The sequence below is a fragment of the Balaenoptera ricei genome, chromosome 4 (genome assembly GCF_028023285.1).
Source record: "Balaenoptera ricei isolate mBalRic1 chromosome 4, mBalRic1.hap2, whole genome shotgun sequence".
NCBI classification, from domain to species: domain Eukaryota; kingdom Metazoa; phylum Chordata; class Mammalia; order Artiodactyla; family Balaenopteridae; genus Balaenoptera; species Balaenoptera ricei.
In genome coordinates this window covers 15,243,817-15,265,453 of record NC_082642.1, presented here as the reverse complement: position 1 = coordinate 15,265,453, position 21,637 = coordinate 15,243,817, and the positions used below count along the sequence as shown (strand labels likewise).

Here is a 21,637-nt window from a genome sequence, read left to right as displayed (position 1 = left end):
TTTGGCTACGCCACACAGCTTGCAGGATCTTAGTTCCCAGACCGGGGGTTGAACCTGGGCCCTCAGCAGTGAAAGTGTGGAGTCCTAACCACTGGACTGCCAGGAGATTCCCTTAATTCTTTTTTTATATCTGCAAATGCTTGCTTGAAATATTTAAATCAGGTTATAGTGCTAAGTCTAGTTTACTTATGCTTTATGATTGGTTTTGGGGGAGAAATTGTCATCAACCAAAGATTTAATTTTCATTTTCTGTTTTTGTCTTATAGTAACCTTGTATATGTATAGAACATATATTTTTTTCTATTTATATTGTGGGCCCTTCATAATAGCTGTATGCAGTTAACAGTAAGGATTTTGTAGTAGCTTACAAGATTCTGATTTCGTAAGTACTCTTTTCTGTCAGCATAGCTCAGTGGAGTTTTTTTCATAAGTAGCTTTTATTGGCAGAGAGTAGTATGGGGAGGTATATCTTTGATTTTGTGGATTTCTTTTTATTTCTGCAGGACCCTTAAAATTCTCTCTCTTACTTTCTTCCTTCTGTTTACTACTCTCTCCAAAAAGTGCCTCCCCCTTCCTATTCTTTTACTTCTCCCCAGAGATAATGACTTCCAAAGACTGCAACCTTAGGATCTACACACTTTCAAGTACCTTCCCTATAACCAATTCTCTGATGTACCACATCTTAGACCAACTTTCAGTATCGTTGCACCTAGAGTGGGATCGTCTCAGCTGGTGATTTTGTCTTTGCTTTATCATCATCCATAGTTCCTTCACTCCACTTTTTTTTCATAGGGTCTCCTCAGAATCTAACTGTTCTCAACACAAGCTTGTGGCAAGAGCTCCAGAGATAGCTCTGCTGATTACAGGTAATTTGAAGTTCATAGTATTCTCAGTCTCACAGTTATGTGGAAGGTGTGACTTATGTGTGGTTTTATTTGCTCTCCTTTTTGCTATTTATGGCGTTTTGCAGGGTATACAGAGATTCACATTCAGACATCCACCATTATCCTAGGATAACTTGGAAGTCCCTAGCAGCTTTATTTTCAATGGGCTCATTCTCAGATTTGTAATTATTAGTAAATATACCTTCTTATTATTTATTCTGCATTGTCATCCAAGTTTATTTTGGTCTCAACACAAACAACTTGTCCTTCTGGGATTTCACCATAGGGATTCACTTCAACCTGAGCAGCATCAATTTTCAGAAAGTGGTTATATGGTTGCTTAGTTTGATCTATAGCCTGATTTTTTTGACATAGAAGTTAAATTTTTCTGCTATCCACTGAGCTTAGCTGTCCTATATTCCTTCAAATATGTATATTCCTCCTTAAAAGTAAGGAGTAGAAGCTGTCATTTCTTTAATGTCAATGATCCTCTGGTGACTACCCTAGAGTACAGCACTTTTGCAAGGTCAGTCCATCAAAATAGTTACGTATCCAAGGCTACCTTAGCCATCACCTTATTAACTGTCACACCATCTTTAAGTGTGCTTTATTACTACATTATACCAAATTATTTGTTTATACAGTTATACAACTTTAGATCTATTTTTAGATAAATACTGTCTTTCAATGCACTCCTAAAGTATCTTTTCCTCTCTCTGTGGCTAAGATTTGAACTTCTAAAAGAATATCTTTTGCATTTGTTCTTTCATGGACTCTCACAGCATCGCTACAAAGACTCTCTTGATCTCTAACCCTGTTATCTTACATCAGTTTCATACTCTGGTTATTGCTGTAGGTTCTTCTAGAGCTGCACTAAGATAGTCCAATAAGATAGCCACTATCCACATGCAGCTGTTTAAATTTAAATTAAGCAAAATTAAATAAAAAATTCAGTTCTTCAATCATACATTTCAAGTCCTCCAGAGAGCCACATGTGGCTAGTGGCTGCAATGCTTATACAGTGTAGGTGCAGAACATTTCCATCCTCACAGAAAATTCTTTTGGATAGCACTATTCAAGAACTTAACTGAACTGCTTTCAACTTTGATGTTACCTTCTTGCCATAGTTGGAAAAGAAACCATTTCCTTCTCTCTTTTTTCCTAGGTGTTTTGGGCCAGTATACTGACTGTATTATCTACTGATAATCTAGATCTACAGTTAGGAGGGCGTGAAACCTACACTGAAGGAGATTCAAGGCTCCTCACATGTGGTAGGATCATCTCCATGTTGGCTGTTTCCCACACTGGTTACACAAGTGCACTGACTCTGAAGCACGTACTTGTTACCATCATGTATATCTTTTGTCCTAAGTAAATGCTTCCTTCTATCATGAAAACAAATACAACACAATTTTGCAATTCACTAACTCCCGAGGGTCTTAGGCTCTCACATCTTATCATATGGGTTTTTTTTTTTTTAAGATTCTTTTGATGTAGACCATTTTTAAAGTCTTTATTGAATTTGTTACAATACTGCTTCTGTTTTATGTTTTGGTTTTTTGGCCGCGAGGCACGTGGGATCTTAGCTCCCCAACCAGGGATGGAACCCGCACCCCTTGCATTGGAAGGTGAAGTCTCAACCAATGGCCCACCAGGGAACACCCATCATATGGGTTCTTGATATGCAAAAATGAATACCTCATTTAAAATTTTTCCACTTTATAGATTTATAGTGATCTGGTATTTTAAATACCAATTCTCACTCTTACCAAGGTTAGGGATAATCTACATTATGCTGACAAGGAAAAGAATAAAGTTCACTGGTCCCATAAAAAAGGAAATTTAAAAATTTAGCTTCATTAAAACACAGTTAATTCCATCAAAATGTAAAATGGCATAATTACTGAAATTGTATATGGAAGATAGCTACAGAAAATTATATGAGAAAACTCACAGAAACTGCTGCTGTACAAACACATACAACCCTTCCTCAGGAAGATGCAGTAAACCTAAAATATAACTGCCAAATCATGACCCTTCAAAAACAACAAAAAAATATGCAAACCTCTTCAGCCTCAAAGGGTATCTCATGAATTACTGATTCTAAGGCATATCTGATAATCTTGGTAAAATAAAAATCACTTCTTTCATTGAACCTACTGAATCTCAAGCAAATACACCAATCGGTCATCTTTTCTTTAAACTTCCAACCTTTCTTTTCTATAGCTCTTTAATTATATCTTAGTATACCTGATTTTTATACAAGGTTTCCTTCAAGCTTGTAAGAGCATGAATACGAACATCTACATTTTCATGTTGAATTGCTTTCATGGATAGCTGAAGAGTTGTCTGAAGATCAGTACTCTCAGAGGTCTCCTATATAAAGAGCACAGAGAGATACACCTTATCAATTAACCACTTCAGGAACCATTTCAGAAGGCCTGTATTTCCTACATAGTTACCATTAAAGTAGTTAAACTGTACCCCAATTGAAAGCAGTTTTAAAAAATAATTTCTATCTCTTCCTTTGTATAGCATATGAACTTCTAGTAATTCTCAGGGAAAGGGATTTCATTCTAAAATCTTTAGATCTGGAGAAAAATTTTATTTCAACTAAAGAATTTACTTATCCAAAATAAATCCTTCTTGGTAAGAAAGGCAAGTTTCCCTTAATTTACAAAGGGCTACACAATAGCCTTGAACGAGGTCTACAGATTAAGCAGATAATTCACCCCTTATTTTGACTACTTACTTTCTTATGACTGATGATTTACCCAGTACAAAAGCATATAAAGTCTTCAGAATCAATCTTGCGATCTGTAGTAAATACATCTGCTACTCTGACCCAAGGTCAGGTATCCCACTTCCTGCCCTAAAATTCTATGGAATCACCACTAATATTTTTATAATTTCAGAGAGTTCACTGAACTTCAGGATGTTGGAACTACAGATGATTCCCCTTCTAAAGCTCAGAATCAGATCTGACACTTCCATAACATGGTTTGTAGCACAAAAAAATTGGAATCCTCCCACAGCTTTCTTTCTTTACTCAGAGTATGCATCTACAGTCACTTCTTTTAGGGACTGTAAGTAAGAACATAGTGATCTGGGTAGTAAAGGCATAAGAACTGTATCCTTTGCTCTCTGTTCTATCTAATCCTATTAAATCTTTGATCTAGATGCTAAAACTTCCTTCTAAAAATCATGGACTCAATATAGGATTATTTAGTCATCAGAAATTAGCCATCAGAATATGACTATAATATCCTTAGATATGATTCCAAAGAATCTCTACTCAGTGTTCTGGAACTTAGGAATAATTTTGTATCAATGATCTCCTAAACCATACATAAAAAATTAAATACCTTTCTGTATTCCTGTAGAACTGCTTTTATCTTTTTTAATTCTGGATGATCAGGTAAAAAATATATTTCATGAAGAAAATCTTGCACAGCATCCCTAATAGTTAGTTGGAAGAAAAAGAATTATTTGCCGAATATGAAATAAAAAAAAAATACAAAGCAGAGGTTGAAACTAAGGCCAACTTAATTCACACTTGAAAGTGCTAGTTGACTATTGACATGCAAAGTATTTTTCCTAACCATGTCAAGGATGCTCAGGTAATAGTGGCAAATAATCAAATCTAACAAAATCACCCTGTGGCAGTCTGCTACATTGGTGGCCCTGAATAATCTCTATGTCTTGGTATATACTCCTATGTATAGTCACTTCATCTTCAATTTGGGCTAGGTGTGTGACTTGCTTTAAAAAACAGAATGTGGCAGAAGAGATGTTGGGCCTATTTGTGGCCTAAGTGTTAAAAAGGTCTGGAAGCTTCTGGTTTTGTCCTCATGAGAGTCCTGAGTCACCACGTAAGAAGTCTGGCTACCATCAGAGACAGGTTACATGGAGAGAGAGAGAAGCTCTGAGACTAAATGAAAGAGGGAGAAGCCCAGCCAAGTCTACCTGCTGGCTGACTGCAATGACCATTGGTAAGAACAGCCAAGGAACTGACCAGCTGAACCCAGCCCAGACTGCAAAATCATGAGTAAATAAAGATGCTTGTTGTTTTAAGACACTAGGTTTTGGAGTGGTGTATAATGCGGCAATACAAACCCAACCCCAAAACACAAATTCTCACAAAGATATACTAGAGAAAAATACGTAAGTAATTCTTACTGAGGCTACAATTTTTAACTTGCTTCAAATGTAAAGCCCTAATATTTCTGGGTCCAAATAAAAGTGTTTCTAAATTCTAGTCTTCATTAACTCATGCAACAAACAGGTATTAAGTAACTACTATGTGCTACTATTTGCTAGAAACTGGGGATGTAACAATAAAGAAAGCTGCAGTAACTCCTTCACTCAGAGAGCTTAAGGTCTTCTATCTGGCAGAGTGAAAGAGAATTTTTTTATTATATGAAAAGGCAGAGAAATGATTCCTCTAAAATAAACAGCAAAGATATACTATTTGCATAATAATCCAAAAGGTATTTGAAAAGTGATCTAGATCAGTGATTATATTGTTCCATTATGTACAAAATACCAAAAAGAAAAGTATTTTAATTGGGAAAAAACTCCATTAACCTTTTCTTCTGTATTTTCTCCCTGATTGAACAGTTACTGAAAATGATTAATGGAACTGCAATAGCATAAGGATAAGTAAGTAAATAAATAGTACTTAAATCCTAATTTTTCAGAAGTAACTATGACATACAACAGTATGTGCAAAAATGGACAAAAAAAATTTAAGTGTATAGAAAGACATTCCAGGCTAAAAAGCAGCCTGAGTGAAAAATAAAAATGGGAAGGAGTAATGTATATTCTTGCATTAGCAGTCTGGATTGGCTACAGCCTAATATCTGCTTTGAAAAATCTTGGGAAATGATTTTAAGAAATAAGATGTGGCCAGATTTTAGAAAGCCTTGAATATCAAAATAAACAATTTGGAATTTATCAGCTAGGAAATGGAGAAAAACAGAATGCCTCTGTACGCTGAAATGATACAGATAAAGAGATGTTTTAAAATATGAACAATATGAAGAAACATAATAAAAGCTTAAAGGAAGGGAGGCTGGTTAAAAGGTTAATGCAATGAAGTAATAAGGGTTTCAACTAAGGTAAGCTGTAGAAAAAAGTTATTAGCTCTCCTAATCTTTCTCATGCATTCAACTGTCTGCCTTTTAACTGTGAGAAGAAAGGTAATATTAGTCTCACCCCTTTCAAAATTGATGAAAAATAATTTTGAGTTATTGACCTACTAACTACTAAGCTTAAAATATATTAATAATAAAAGCCATGTCACAACTGAAAGAGCATCAGTTTGGTATGTATTGACTTAAAGCATGTCAATTACTTCTGTTTATTAACGGACTCTAAATTAAAAAGAATGTGAACAGTTCCACGCTACCAACAGTAACCCTAATACCCTGAGACATAAAAATGCAGTAGTAAAAAGCTGTTATCTTTATTAATTTCATTTACAATACCTGTTTTCAATTATGAGGTAGTGAAATATAGCTGCAGTTTCTTTAGGCTGGATGTGTATGAGAGGTAACAAAGCTACTATTACATGACTGAGAAGGGAGCCTAGATAAGCATGATCCAGGCAACGAACAAAGCAGTCCCAAGCCCTACATGAAAAAACAAAAGTTAAAAGTCACATCATTTTTATTATTTGCAAAGCTTCACCAGTTAATTATTAGATGAACAAACAATGATACATATAAGCAAAAAGATTACAAGGCAGCTGTAAAATGGAATAAAGATGAGTACTGTACACTCAAATAGAGTGATCTCTATAATACACTAAGTCAAAAAAGCAAGGTGAAAAACAATGCTTATAATATGCTACCTTTTGGTGCAGGGTTAACATGACAAAAAAAAGTATCTGTGAGTAAGTGTGCATTTGCTTATACTTTTAGAAAGGGGGGGATTATACAAAAATTAATAAAAATAGACACATCTATTTTTAGCAATTCAGGAATGAAGGCTAGATTCTCTGAGTGTAACTTGTTACACAAATTTGAATTTGGGACAAAGTAAATGTTTTATATGATTTTTAAATTATATAAAATAGAAGAAAAAAGCAACCTCTACAAATTTTAAGCAAACTTAAACTGAACCTAATAATACCAAGTAGATGGCACAGCTATACAGGAAAGAATTATTTCACATGACTTTAAAACATATTATTTTTTAAAATTCTTTCTAATATTCTTTTCCATTATGGTTTATCACAGGATTCTGAATATAGTAAAACATATTATTCTGACTGTACATCTCCAATAAAATATAGTCAAGAACAAAAAGAAACTTTCAGAAGCTTAAACTGCATTCAGTAGTTTTATTGTTAGCAGTATTACTGAAATTAAATTAAATTAGCAATCAGCTAAATCCTACACGCCCAAATCTCAGTGGCCTAAAAGAAATGTGGAGAGGAGACTTAAGGGATGCATCTATTTGTAAGAGTTACTTAGGGGGTCAAACAACCAAATGTGTGACATGTGTATCTTATGTGGATTCTAATTCAAGCAAACCAACATCTTTGGGAAAAAACATCTTTGAGACAATTGGGGAAAGCTGAATTTTAGATGATATTAAGGAATTCCTATTAGTTCTGCTAAGTATAATAATTTATGATGGTTATATATTTTTTAAAATGTCCTTATCCTCTAGATACATCTGCGGTATATTTAGAAGTCCAATGATACGATACTGGGTTTTCTTTAAAACATTCCAAGTAACAATAAAAAAGGTAGAGGTGGAAAGATTAAATAAGATTAACAATATTGATAACTACTGAGGCTGGGAAACGGGTATATAGGGGTTCATTATATTATTCTATTTCCTAGTATATTAAAATACTTCACAGAAAAATGTTTTTAAAGAAGGAAACACACTCCCTTTTCAGTACAAATAGCCTTTCTATCTTAACTATTTCTTATTTCTGGTTTGAACCCAAATTCCCTCAAAGAGATAAGAAATCAAGTTAGTGCTATTGGGAAATGCAAAAAATCTCATGAACTCAGGCAGTCATTTACCTGCAACACAATTCAGGAAAATCATCCTTGAAACGAAGGCCAGTTCTCAGCGTGGTCATCATCTTCACCCTCACAGAACTGACATGTTTGGGTCCCATTAATTTCATCAAAGACATCAAACTGTTCAAGGCCTATAAAGTAAGCAGGGCTTCAAAATAAAGCCATAAAGAAGCTGGCAGGAGCAGATGAGCCCTAAGGACAAGTGCTTCCCACACTAATCTCAGAGTACCTATTCTCTGGCAACACAAGGTCTAATAAATATTGGCAGTTTATTTTGTCCAAGTGCTTATGTAAGAGTTATAAATTTGAAAAACACAAGTTGAGTTCTTTTTTTTTCCCTCTTTGAAGGTGATTTGTTATTTTGGTTCTGGTGGTCCTCTTAAGCAGTAATTTTCAAATTTATTAAGAACATAATACCTATTGTTTAATCTTCTTCATATCCATCCCAAACTGCTATGCAGCACATGCATTTTTGTCCTAATGGTACTAAATTCAACATGCTCTAATTTAGTAATAAAACAAATAGGTAACTAATGACATACTCAGAAAATAATACACACATTTTTATTGGTGTGGAATACAGAATCAGACTTGTATGAATAGCTCCAGATTCTAACGAAGGGGTAAAGAAACTCTCCAGTCAACCTTAACTATGTGCCAAAATACGCAAACTCTTTATGGTTTAAAACAAACTTTAGTTTTCTTAGTTTTGAGGTTATTCTCTCACTTGGGATAACAGTAAGAAAGATTTCACATAGATAGAAGTTATTTGGGGGATTAAATTTACCAGTTGACACCAAAAGGACAAGTATTGGTTGCTGAAATTTTTAGAGGTTAATTAATTAAGAGAAAGGGAGTACAGACTGAAATAAAAGCTTCCCTTCATGGGCTTTTATTATAATTTTACTGACTGAAGAGTGGAGACCAATAAAAAGGGAAATTTAATCAGTATCTAAAATTCTATCCCAATCTACAGACAAAAATTTCCAGGGGTGACCAATGGTGACAGCAATCATAAGGAAATTTCACTGTGCCAAATGCATTTAAACATACACTGACAAATACTGAAGTTACTTTACTTTCTGTAACTTAACATTTTTGGTATTCAAAAGCACCATGGGCCATGACTCACATGAGACCAATTTGGGCCAATGCATTCAATAATGCAACTTCTGTTTGAGCTATCAGGGAGTGCTGGTCTCTTTTCTTCCCACTGAGCTAGATGTTGTGACAACGTGAGCCTGAAGCTGTTGGGGCCATCACCTAGCACTTAAGTTAGAGCCAATCCAAAGGAATTTGAGCTAAGTGGTTAATTCTGATAACACCATGTCCAAAATCAAGCTATGCCCGAAGCTATATTATCCTTACACTTTTAGTTACAGAGCCAACAAATTCCTTTAAGCCAGTTTGGGTGAGTTTTCTGTCCCTTATAAACAAAAGAACAGTAAATGATATAATTTTTCTTTTTAGATTCCCCAAAAGCTTATATGAGTTGTTCAGGAACACAGAATATCATGTGTTTGATTATTTTTCATCTTTGAATGTTTGCAGCTAGAAGGAGAAGTCATGTCTCCTGCATATTCTATATGAATTCTGTTCTGGCACTTTGCAACTCAACTATCACCACCTACCATTTTCTTATCTTCAATGCCAACACTGGAGCTCAGTAACTGCATGTTAAAAAAGGCCAAGATGCCCAACAACTTGGGTTGCAAATAATCAGCCTAAGGGGAAAAAAAAAAAAAACCCACATAAAAAAGGTACTACATAAGTTTTATACAGATCAAATTTCATAAACCAACAATGTATTTAGATTATTTCTATTTTATCTAACTACATAGAATATTGGAAATAAACAGTTGGTGAATTAAATTTTTCCCAAAGCATATATTTTCACATGTAATACTTTAAAAATTAGTGAAACTGATTTACAATCAAAATATGATTAAATAGTACTGTACAGTGAGAAAATCATAAGCTTTTGAATTACAGTTGAGCTACGGTGGGATTCTCAGGATCTGACTCATGTCAGCATCCAGAGTGGAGAGGATATTTATCTTAAGGAGAAGAAGAATAGAGAAAGACAAGTGAATGTCCTTATCTAGAGCATTTAGAGCTAAGGTGGACAAAAAAAAAAGTACTTGATTAAGGAACAGGTACCCTGCCAGAATGAAGGTCTGACATAGAGGTCAATATCCCCTGATGTAATAGTAATAAAGGGGTACAAGCCTAGGGTATCAACAATTACAGGTTAGGTATCACTGTCCATGGCACTTTGGGTCTCCTGAAGTGGACAGGGTTAATTCTTTCTTGAAAAAGGGTCCTAGAGGAGAGGGTATGGGCTTTAAATCAGCCAAACCTGGGTTTGAATCCCAGTTTTGACACTTCCTAGTATTTGACGCTGGATAAGTTACTTAGCTCCTCTGAGTCTGTAAGATGGGACAATGAAAGCACCAACTGCATAGAGTTGTCGTAGAGATTAAATAAAATAACACGTGTTAAGCACTTAGAATATAGTAAAGTGTTAAATAAACTTAAGTTAGTATTATTAAAAACTGGGAATGTGAGTACTCTGCAAAGAAGAATTTTCCCCTCTTTAAAAATCTTTATGTATAGGCAAGAAAAGGGACCAAAAAAAAAGGGGGGGGGGTGCTGGGGAGAAGTAGCAATTAGAATATTTTCCAACTCCAGGAGAAAGTTGCATTGTTTGGCATTGAGGCACCTAATTTAAGTATCTCTAGGTTACACACACTGCCAGGCTGTGGTCAGGGGGCAGTAAGAAGGGTATTGCACTACCTCACAGTAGAGAGGAAATTAGGTGTCCAACACGTTCTCCAGGTTAGATGTTGGGATAAACTTTTTTTCTCTTCCAAAGCACAGAGAATCACCTGTTCTACCAAAGCCTAAAATTACATTTAATTTACAAACTTCTGATTTCGATTAAGACTCAACTTAGGTTTAATAAGCCATAATTCACTAATCGCATGGTTTCAGCCCATTCTTAAATGAAAAGCAGATATAGATGATACTCACATAGTCTGTGTCAACATTCTAATTTTAAAGCTCTTACATTTAGACAAATAGTTTGTTCATCTGCCACTCACCAAATATTTATTATGTATGCCTAGAATACTGTGCCAGGTGCAGGTGTATGAGATAAGCTCTCCCTACTAGCTTACATGGGACACTGATATGAGAAGAAGACATTAAACAAGTAAATATGTACATAAGGTTGCGACAAGTGCTATAAAGAAATAAACATGATCACATGAGAGAGAACTGGGATGAGGTGATCAGGAACTTAGATAGGGTGATCAGGAAACTCTGAGATCTAAAGAATGAAAAAGATCCAGGATAATATTCCAAGTAAAGAAACTACGTACTGCAAAGGCTGTGAAGCAGGAAAAAACTTGACATGTTTAAGAAACACAAACAAAACAATGCTGAAATACAGGGAGAAAGGAAGATAAAAGTTGCACAATATGAGGGTGGAAAGATATACAGACCACGTACAGCCTTATAAGAGCAATGAAAACAATAGAAGGAATTTAGACAGGGGATAATGTGAGTATAGGTTGTAAGAAGAGTACTTCAAATGCTGTGTAAGTAACTGATTAAAGATGCAGGAAAGGAAGAGCAAAAGGAGAGAACTGTTAGGATGTTTTTACAGTATTCCTGGAGAAAGATGATGGTCACCTGTATAAGGGTGGTGGCCGCAGAGATGGAAAGATATATTTTGGGGCTAGACTTGAAAGGACTTGTTGAAACTTAATTTTAAAGGATATAAGAAATGAAGGGCTCATGAATACCTTCCAGGTTTTGAAGCAACTGAGCTTCTAGGTAGATACTGGTACCATTTCCTGAGAAGGGAAGACTGTGAGAGAAACAGGTTAAAGGGAAAATAAAGATTTTTTAATGGACATGTAATGTTTGGACTTGTTTGAGATGCTTAAAAGACGGACAAATAGAGATTACAAAGAGGAAGCTGGACAGTCTCTATCTGCCATCTTCCCTCATCCTCAGATCCATTCTCTGCTCTTTTCTGCCTTGCTATGTGCCTAGGAGGCTAACCAGATTTCATCACTCACGATATCTTTCCCTCTGGCTTCCCACTAAATTCAGTCAACAGGAGGCACCAACAAGGGAACAAAGGGCAGGAGGAGAGAGTGTGGTATTTATACTTCCTGCTCTCTCTGCGTTGTGAGGTGGTTCTGGCAGTGGTTATATACAATGAGAGCCCTTCCCCCGCACCATGGTTCTAGCTCTCAACCAGGCTCTGGTAACGCCATTTCTTCCTGCCCAGGACTAAGGGGAGCATATGTTTTCTGCCGTTTCTAGTCCCTGGGTTCCTTAACATTCCCTGCTGGTTCTCTTAACCTTGCCCATATCAATGAAAATAGTCCCTTCATTAAATTCTTTTCAGTGAAACATTTTTGTGTACGCCATCTGTTTCCTCCCAGGACCTAACTTGCATAAGCCCAAAAGTCCAAAGCTCAAGAGAGGTCTGGACTAGAAGTTCCACTATGAAATCAACAAAACGTAAATCATATTACAGGAACAGATGAATTCAGATTCTCTCTCATTTAAAGAGAGAATATTTATAGAGAAAAAGACCCAATTACACAGCACTGAATCAATCTAACATTTAGAGGATAAAGTAGATAAAGTAAAGATTAAGAATGAGTGGACAAAAAAAAGAAAAAGAAAAGAATGAGTGGACAATCAACAGATGAATGGATAAAGAAGATGTGGTACATATATACAATGGAATCCTACTCAGCCATAAAAAAGAATGAAATAATGCCATTTGCAGCAACATGGATGAACCAAGGGATTATCATACTATGTGAATACTATGTGAAATAAGTCAGAAAGAGAAAGACAAATACCATATGCTATCACTTATATGTGGAATCTAAAATATGACACAAATGAACTTTATCGACCAAACAGAAACAGACTCACAGACATAGAGAACAGACCTGTGGTTGCCAAGGGGGAGGGGTGGGGGAGGGATAGTTTGGGAGTTTGGGATTAGCAGATGCAAACTATTATATATAGAATGGATAAACAACAAGGTCCTACTGTATAGCACAGGGAACTGTATTCAGTATCCTGTAATAAACCATAATGGAAAGGACTATGAAAAAGAATATATATATGTTAACTGAATCACTTTGCTATACAGCAGAAATTAACACAACATTGTAAATCAACTATACTTCAATAAAATAAATTTTTAAAAAAAGAATGAGTAGACAGTGAAGCAAAAAGAAAATCAAGAAAATGCAGTGTCACAGATGCCACATAAGAAAGGATGGTCAGTTGTACTGAATGCTACTGGAAGCCGAATAAGATAGGAAAAGAGAAGTGACCATTAGATTTTATAGCAGGAAGACTGTTTTTGACCTTGACAAGATGAGAATTTCAGTAGAATATTTAGAACAGAGTCAGGCTAGAATAAGCTAAAGAATGAATGGGAAATGAGAAAGCAGAGATAGAAATCTCTCAAGATATTTCGCTGATAGTCAAAATATCAGCAAAATATCAGCAAAATTTGAGTCTCTTGAAAGAATGAAAGCAATCAAAAGAAGAAATAGTAAGCCTCAGGATTTATGTTTTTTCAGGTGAAGAAATAAAATAGTAAGATGATTTCAGATACAAATTTAAGACAAGGAAAGACAAAAAGGAATAACATATTTTCTAACTTATCTTAAATCCAACAATGGATTTAAATATAGTTAGAAGTGATAAAGTTAGCATGTCATGCCACGGAAGGGGTAGTGGGGGGAGCTACAAACGCACTCCAATCTACAGTGAAAAAGCGGTGAAGAAAAATGAACATTTTTACCCAATGAAAAAATAAAATCTCAGATCATTTGAAAATGCATATTTTTCAATGCTAATATGTATGCTGTGACCATGCAATTTAAATCATCACCCTTTTCAAAATAAAAATCCCAATTGAAAATTCAAATAAATCTCTAGCATTTGGAAAATATATAAAACACCTGTTTCTCCAATTTCATAATTAAGCTACAAAAAGGAGAAAAACCAAGCAAAAAACCCATACAACATATTCCTTACCATTAGTTCGGGTGACGTGATATCTCTTGGGCCCTGATATGGATCATCACTAGATGCAAATGAGGCAAGTATTGACAAACCATTGAAAACCTGTTGATAGTGTTCTCCAATACGTAGCAATAATTCATTATGCAGTCCTTGGAAATCTTGTCTCAACAGGCTCCCGAGTTCAATTTCTGTTTCATTCTAACCCAAAGACATATTTCAAAAATTTTTTTAAAAAGGGTTTTTTTTCTCCATACTAATACCTTGGAAATAAGTATACTGATTTTAATACACTATTAGTTAATCAGGAGCTCTAGATCAGGTGACAAGAATTACTAATGATATAAAAAAGTCATTGGAAAAGGATTCTGACCTTGATTTCTCCTGGTAGGTCTGCCATGGGTTACAGGTAATGAAAACAAGTGATCAGACTTTATTTTGAAATAAAAATTTAAAAAGGGAGTCTAGTTTTCTATAAAGGTTCAAGATGTCATCCACTCATTATTCATGGAAATGTAACCCTGACAGGAAAATCAGTGGCTCAGAGCACAGTCTTTCTGCTCAGACTGCTGATATTTAAATTCCAGCTTTATCATTTATTAGCTGTGCTGTGACTTAGATAAGTAACCTAATCTGACCTTTCTCTGCCTTAGTTTTCTCATCTATCAAATGGAAAAATAGTACTTTTATCTCACTGGGTAACTGTGAGGAGTTATCCAACTGAAATGATCCATAAAAATTGTTTAGCAAAGTTTCTGACATGTAGTAAGAAGCACTGAAATGTTATCATCATTCCACCTTTACAATAAAGATTTTCTTTCTCAAAATGAATAAATACACTCAATATTCAAAAAGTCTCATGTGGAAAGAGATCCATAGCTGGCATATCATGAAATATGTGAAATAAATTAACATCAGAGAAAAACAGTAGAGTTACATATGCATATCTGACGGGTTCTATTGTTCCCATGTAGCCTCTTATTCCTCAGATATTGTTGCTACTATAACACCAAAAAAAGAAGCACAAGCTATAATTTTAAATTTGAAAACTAGCAAGAAACTGGGCCAAACTGTAATCAGAGCACTAAGTAACTAAACTCAGTGCTGACATTGTACTACAGTTGAAGGATACTGCCTCTTCCAATAGATGTCATTACTTGCATATCATTAGTCATTTTACAGCTCCAATCAATTAATAAATTCTAAAATGAAATTAGCTGGGACTTCCCTGGTGGTCCAGTGGGAAGGACTCCGTGCTCCCAAATGCAGGGGGCCCAGGTTTGATCCCTGGTCGGGGAACTAGATCCCACAGGCATGCCACAACTAGGAGTCCGTGTGCTGTAAATAAGAAGCCCACATGCCGCAACTAAGAAGTCTGCACGCTGCAACTAGGAAGTCTGCATGCCACAGTGAAGATCCCGCATGCCCCAACTAAGACCCGGCACAGCCAAAATCAAAATAAATAAATAAATAAAACTTAAAAAAAATAAAATGAAATTAGCTGAGAATCTGATCCACGAATGGATGACTACCTATCATATACCATTATGGTAAAACAATCAAAGAATATAACAAAAGAATAATTCTATTTAATACTCTCCTTTGGCCCAGGGCAAAGCTTATTTACGTACCATTTGAACTTATATTACCCTAGGATAGACTATAAACTACGGATAGACTATAAACTACTCACTCTATTTCCTACAAGAATGTCACAGCAGCTTTCCTATAATGCTAATTTAAACAAAAGAGTAAAATACAAACAAATATTCAATTACCTTTAGATAATGAAGGGCACGTTCTAATTCATCCTTGGAACAGGAACAGACCAAATGGGAAAAAATATACTTGAAATTATTTATTAAAATCTCTCTACGATTGACATTTAATTGTTTTCCTAAAGTTCGAATGAGAGCAGAAGCTGCAGGGCTTGCTTTGGCAGCAAGGTCAGGTAGCAGAACTTGTAATGTTCTCTGAAAAAGAAACACTACAATTACTAAAAAGTACATTTGTCCAGGTGATAAAATATTCATATAAGCTATGTTCAAAAATAATTAAAAATGCCACACAAATTTGGAGTCCACATACAACATATCTGAATTCAGATATACCATTTATTCATTCAACACATATTTAACGAGCATCTACTATGATTCAGGCACTTCAGATACAGCAGTGAAAAAATAGACAAGGTCCCTGATGGCACAGAGTTTACACTGCAGAGGGGGAGAGACAGACAATAAATAAGCTAATGTACAAGTAGCAAAGAAAATAATTTCTCATGAATATGTGTTAAAATGTACTCATGCTCTTAAGGCAGTGGTTCCAAGCCTGATTTATTATTTGACCTAACTATAGTATTTAGACAATAAACAAGAGTAGCCATAAATACAATATTTTTAATTTTTTAAATTAAAAAGTTGATGCTGCAATATTAAAGAAAACCTTTTTAACACACCCACCATTCCAACATGGCAACAAATCTACTTTGATTTTGGTCTGTTTCCTTTAAGATCTCATTCATAAAATAATACACAAAATTCCAAACATAAAATGGTTGGTCTTTCATTTATTATGTATCTAATGAACAACTACTACATGTCAGCCACTATCCTAGGCACTGAAGATGTGACAGCAAATAACACTCAGGCCCTGCCCTCAGAGACACTTAAACCTTATTTGTGTTATGCCTTTCAACTTAATATTAATTCTGTAAGACTGTTATGACATTATAAGGTAGTTTCTCTAAAGTATTTATAATTATTATGTTAAGGTACATAATATTCTAGGACCTAAATATTAGACACTTAGTTTCTTCTCCGGGTTTTGTCTATTTGCTACTTGGAAAATGTTGCAATAAACATCTGTGCTTTGGGGCTCCCAGATGGAACTACTGAGGGAAAAGGTAAAAATAGCTTTGTGGTCCTCAGTGTATAGTATCATATTTCCTTCTAGGATTTGTCCAATTTACATGCAATTTAAGTTTGTTAAAATATGATAATACTGTAGAGAAAAATTCTGCATGGATCACTATTATAATATTAACTAAGAATAATAAACTTTGCCTTCGGGAAAACATAAGAAGATAATCTACACCATCCATCTTTCAAACCTCAGTCCCACTAATGACTTTTCAAAGGCTTCCCAAACTACACCATACTACAAACTCTATCATCTGAATTCACAGGTCATCTATAGCACTAGTTTGTACTATATTACTCCAACTCCTTAGGGGTAGGTAAGATCATATTAGACTTTCCATTATCAATGGAACCAATCATAGCACTAAAGACATAAGGGCTCAGTAAACTGAATTAATTAGCAGTATTTAAATAGTATGAACCTTTCAAGATAGCTAACTTTATAGAGCAATGACTCAAATCAACACGTATTTCACTTTTATAACATAAGTAATATTATCATATCAAAGTCAAAGGAAAACATGCAAATTTGAAAATCTATGGTCTACATTGTACTTGCCAGATTTTCTTTAAAAAAATCTAGAATGGAATAAACACAAAATATTAAATTGAAAACCTCAATTAAGTCAACTATACTTTGCAACTTACAGTAAGGAAACGATTAAGATCAGGAAAGTCAAAAACATTGGCAATTTCAGACAAGGTATTTAAAGCCATTTCTCTCTGGTGAGCCACATCTTGTTTCCTCATCTCAGCATTCTGGCATGGAGTACTAGGAAGCACTGTCATCTGACTGGAGTGGAGGGATTCTACCAAAAACTAAAGCAAAATGATTTATTAGTTTTCACACAAGGAAGAACATTTAACTAATATGTTTTAAGTTAACATAAAGGACAGTACAGACAGTGTTCTAAACATATTACCTAAATTAGTTCATTTAATTTTTGTAACAACCTTAATGAGGTAGATTATGCACATACTCCCTTTGACAGATGAAATAACCAGGCTTAGTTAAGAAACTTGAATATCTTGCTAAGGATTACACCACTAACACAGTGCAAAGCCTGTATTTTAACATATCCTTACTTTTCAGCCTTGAATCAACCTTTTTTAAAACAAAGTGCCTTATCCATAATATCAAGGCATAAAAAAGTTTATTATCACTACAAGAAAGGCTAATACAGAAAGGCTTCTCTTAACAGATTAACAATAGAGCGTAATAATTATTATAAGATGATTTTTCCCCTCTCCCATTTATAAACAATATCTTCAGACCAAGATACGAAAATATAAAAATGATGAGATTTAGGTTCTTTTAAATAAACCATTTTAAAAAATACCTCTTTTTTAAAGCAAGAAAAGTAAAACATATATGTGTTCTTTTTTTAACTTTTGCAAAGTAATGCTATTTCCTATAGTCAAGGTCAATGCTGACTCTCACCTGACAGATGGGTTTCTTATACTGGCTGAAAAAGTTTTGCAGTTTAACACTTTTAGCTGCAACCAGAGCTCTAATTTCTGTGTATGCTGCTCCAGAGACAGATGCTGACTTGGATAATAAACAATGCAATAAGTGCAAGAGTGCAAAAGGTACCAAATCCCCTTTTGCTGCCCTAAAATTATTAAAAAAAAAAAAGTTATCATCAATGTTTTGAAAATAAATGGAAATCCACAAATAAATGCATACTGGTATCACACTTCTTCCTATAACATCACATCTCTCATATCACCATTTCTAACAGCAGGCAAACAAAAAAGGAAAATGGCCAAAATAAATAAGGAAGTATACAATAGCTGCCAAACATACCTTCCAATATCCCCTGTTGTAAGAATCAAGGTATCCTTCAACTCATTATTTCTTGAGATCTGAGCATGTGTATATGCTTCTTTCATTCTTAAGACAAAAAGCTGGACCAATAAAATTAACTAGTTAAAGAAATTTTTAAAGCCAGGTTTATGAAAACACAGAAAAATAAAATTTAAATAAAATAAAATTTTAATAAAATAAAATAAATAAAATACAAATAAAAATAAAGTAAAATAAAATTAAATTTAAATTTAAAATAAAAATCATCAACCTCTTTTATAAATCCATCTTCAGCATCCAAGGATTCCAATATATGCTTGATATTTCCACTAAAAGCCACTCTAACATCCTTGTCTGGATCTTCCATTAAATTTAATAAAGTTCCAAGAACCATTTTTACATTTGTTTCATCTTCTCTAAAATCAAGGTGCTTACAAAGATGATACAGATTATCTATGAAAGCTAAAGGGCAAAAGCATATAATACTTAATTTAACACAGTAAACAGAAAAGTTTTACTATAAAAATACTGTCAATAAATAATATACTACAAAGAATGCTAAGTTGTCTTATAAAGTCAATATTTAGTGTTTAAATTTGTAAAGCACACAGAATTGTGGAGGATTAAAACAAATAAATACTGAGTACTTATAAAACTGAATACTTATAAATTTAAATTTACTTTTACTTAGTAAAAGTTATACATAATTTAAATCTAAAATAAATTCTAGAATTTTTTAAAGTTTTATAATGACTAGTCACTTAGATTTTGTAGATCATTATATTACTGGGAGAGATTTAAAAGCACATTTCACTAATCTAAAGAACTGAATTAAGGGCAAGCTTAGCTTTACTGTTAATCTTATTTTGTTTTTAAAGATTTATTTATTATTTATTTATTTTATTTATTTTTTGGCTGCGTCAGGTCTTAGTTGCGGCACGCGGGATCTTTCCTTGCAGTGCTCGGGCTCTTCGCTGTGGTGCACAGGCTTCTCTCTAGTTGTGGCGTACGGGTTTTCTCTCTCTAGTTGTTGTGTGCAGGCTCCAGGGCTCGCGAGCTCAGTAGCTGTGGCGCAGGGGCTTAGTTGCCCCGCGGGTGTGGGATCTTAGTTCCCTGACCAGGGATCGAACCTGCGTGCCCTACACTGTAAGGCAGGTTTTTTACCACTGGACCACCAGGGCAGTCCCTGTTAATCTTATATTACATTACATTACATTACTAGATTTAGGGAGTCCTAGAAATCACCTATCATACATTGTTTTGAAAACTTGAGGACAAATTGTAATTTATTACCCAAACAAAGCAATCTTCCAAGTATGTGTATAAATCTCATGCTCCCAACAAATTCATACACCATTACCATTGGAAAGCGGCAAAGATACAATCCATACTCCTCAGCTGGGCAAAGTATCTAACTATTTGAAGTTCTGAAGGTCCAAAGTAGTGGCAAGGGACACATTAAGAAGGTCCCTGGGATCACTGAAGAGGATACAGAGTACTGAACCTCACAATATTGAACCAAACATCAGGTACGCCCCATTACACTGTCAAATCACAAAAGCATTTAGAAAATCTAAAAATTACTTCCATTGTTAGTTCTGTGATACAGTCTAATACCAGACATCCCTTTTATGAATGATCATTACATAAGCATTGACTCTATCAAGCAAGTCTAATCTTTCAAGGCTTTAGCCTAATTCCACCACTGATTTTAAAAACAGAGCTTAAATAGGCTTTAAAATATTAAATAAATCATAACAAACCACTCACCAAGTTTCACAGGACTAGGTAATTTTTTTTTCAGTAGGAAAAGGAATGGCTTGCAAGCAGACGCTTTTAGTCGAGAAGATGAACATTCATGTTGAGAAGTGACTTTTAGGCTCTTACATAAAAGGTCAATACGTCTATGTTCAGAGAAAGGTTCTGATAAAGAACTTGTCAAATAAAACATGCCATGAAGTGTACAGACAAGCTGACCAAGTATAGATGCAAATTCTTTCTTGACAATGTCAGAATCATCTTTGACTTTATCTCTATGGGGAAAAAAACAAAAAGTACTAAACCTTCTTGCTTAATTTTGTGGTCTAAATAGTCTTGTTTAATTTGAGGCAAAAGTACTGGTAAAACAAAGGGTAGAAGGAAAAAATTTTTAATTCTAAAACTAAAAGCAATGTTAGCTCTATATAGCCAGCAATAAACATAAATTTGCATGTATGATATCTGTCCAATCAAGTTGTATATTCAAATTAAAATATTAATACATACATAAGAATCTTGGGAACTCTGTTACAAGAATTCTGCTGCTGTAATAAGATAAAAAATCCATTAATACAACTTGTCCGGATTACTTCATGGGAGCTCTGCAGGGCCCAGCTGTAAACTGCTGTTCTCCACTCAAGGTATATTCTTCTTGGAAAAAGAGTTAGAAGAAATACGCATCGTGACTGTGCCTGTGGTGCTGAAAAAATTAAGTCTATTAATCAAGATTTCTAAGTGTTAATTTTATATATATATACATATATATTTATTCTTTGCTGTAAAGTCAAATAACATTTAAAATACATATAGTATTTAATTAAAAGCTCCTTTTCCAAAAATAAAGCATGTGCACTAAAAAAGGTCTATGCCCAATCTTACTAGATAATCAGGGAAATCCAAATTGAAACACCCATCAGATAGCAAAAAACATGTGTTTGTTTAGGTAGCTATGTCTCTGACATTCTTTCTGTTTTTTTTTTTTTAGGCGCACTGCGCGGCTTGTGGGATTTTAGCTCCCAGACCAGGGATCGAACCTGGGCCTTCTGCAGTGAGAGCACGGAGTCCTAACCACTGGACTGCCAAGGAATTCCCTCTTTTTTTTTTTTTAAGATAACAAAAATTTTAAAATTTGACAATGCCAAGTGCTGGTGA

The 21,637-nt window shown here is 34.6% G+C and overlaps 1 protein-coding gene and 1 pseudogene across 2 annotated transcripts in view; both read right to left on the bottom strand.

Annotated features, from left to right (window-relative positions):
• The window catches only part of ATR (ATR serine/threonine kinase), a 101,265-nt gene that overhangs the window by 62,145 nt on the left and 17,483 nt on the right, over window positions 1-21,637 (bottom strand). For both annotated transcript variants that reach the window (XM_059920171.1, XM_059920172.1), the window contains exons 9-21: window positions 20,993-21,185; window positions 20,498-20,760; window positions 18,999-19,189; window positions 18,728-18,828; window positions 18,362-18,533; window positions 17,569-17,739; window positions 15,778-15,972; window positions 14,015-14,200; window positions 9,559-9,651; window positions 7,928-8,058; window positions 6,374-6,517; window positions 4,250-4,343; window positions 3,135-3,260 (exon numbers count right to left, since the gene is read on the bottom strand). In XM_059920171.1, coding sequence (XP_059776154.1) covers window positions 3,135-3,260; window positions 4,250-4,343; window positions 6,374-6,517; window positions 7,928-8,058; window positions 9,559-9,651; window positions 14,015-14,200; window positions 15,778-15,972; window positions 17,569-17,739; window positions 18,362-18,533; window positions 18,728-18,828; window positions 18,999-19,189; window positions 20,498-20,760; window positions 20,993-21,185 — 2,060 coding nt within the window. The remainder of the gene's footprint in view (window positions 1-3,134; window positions 3,261-4,249; window positions 4,344-6,373; window positions 6,518-7,927; window positions 8,059-9,558; window positions 9,652-14,014; window positions 14,201-15,777; window positions 15,973-17,568; window positions 17,740-18,361; window positions 18,534-18,727; window positions 18,829-18,998; window positions 19,190-20,497; window positions 20,761-20,992; window positions 21,186-21,637) is intronic.
• On the bottom strand, window positions 1,004-1,516 carry LOC132365067 (succinate--CoA ligase [GDP-forming] subunit beta, mitochondrial-like; annotated as a pseudogene).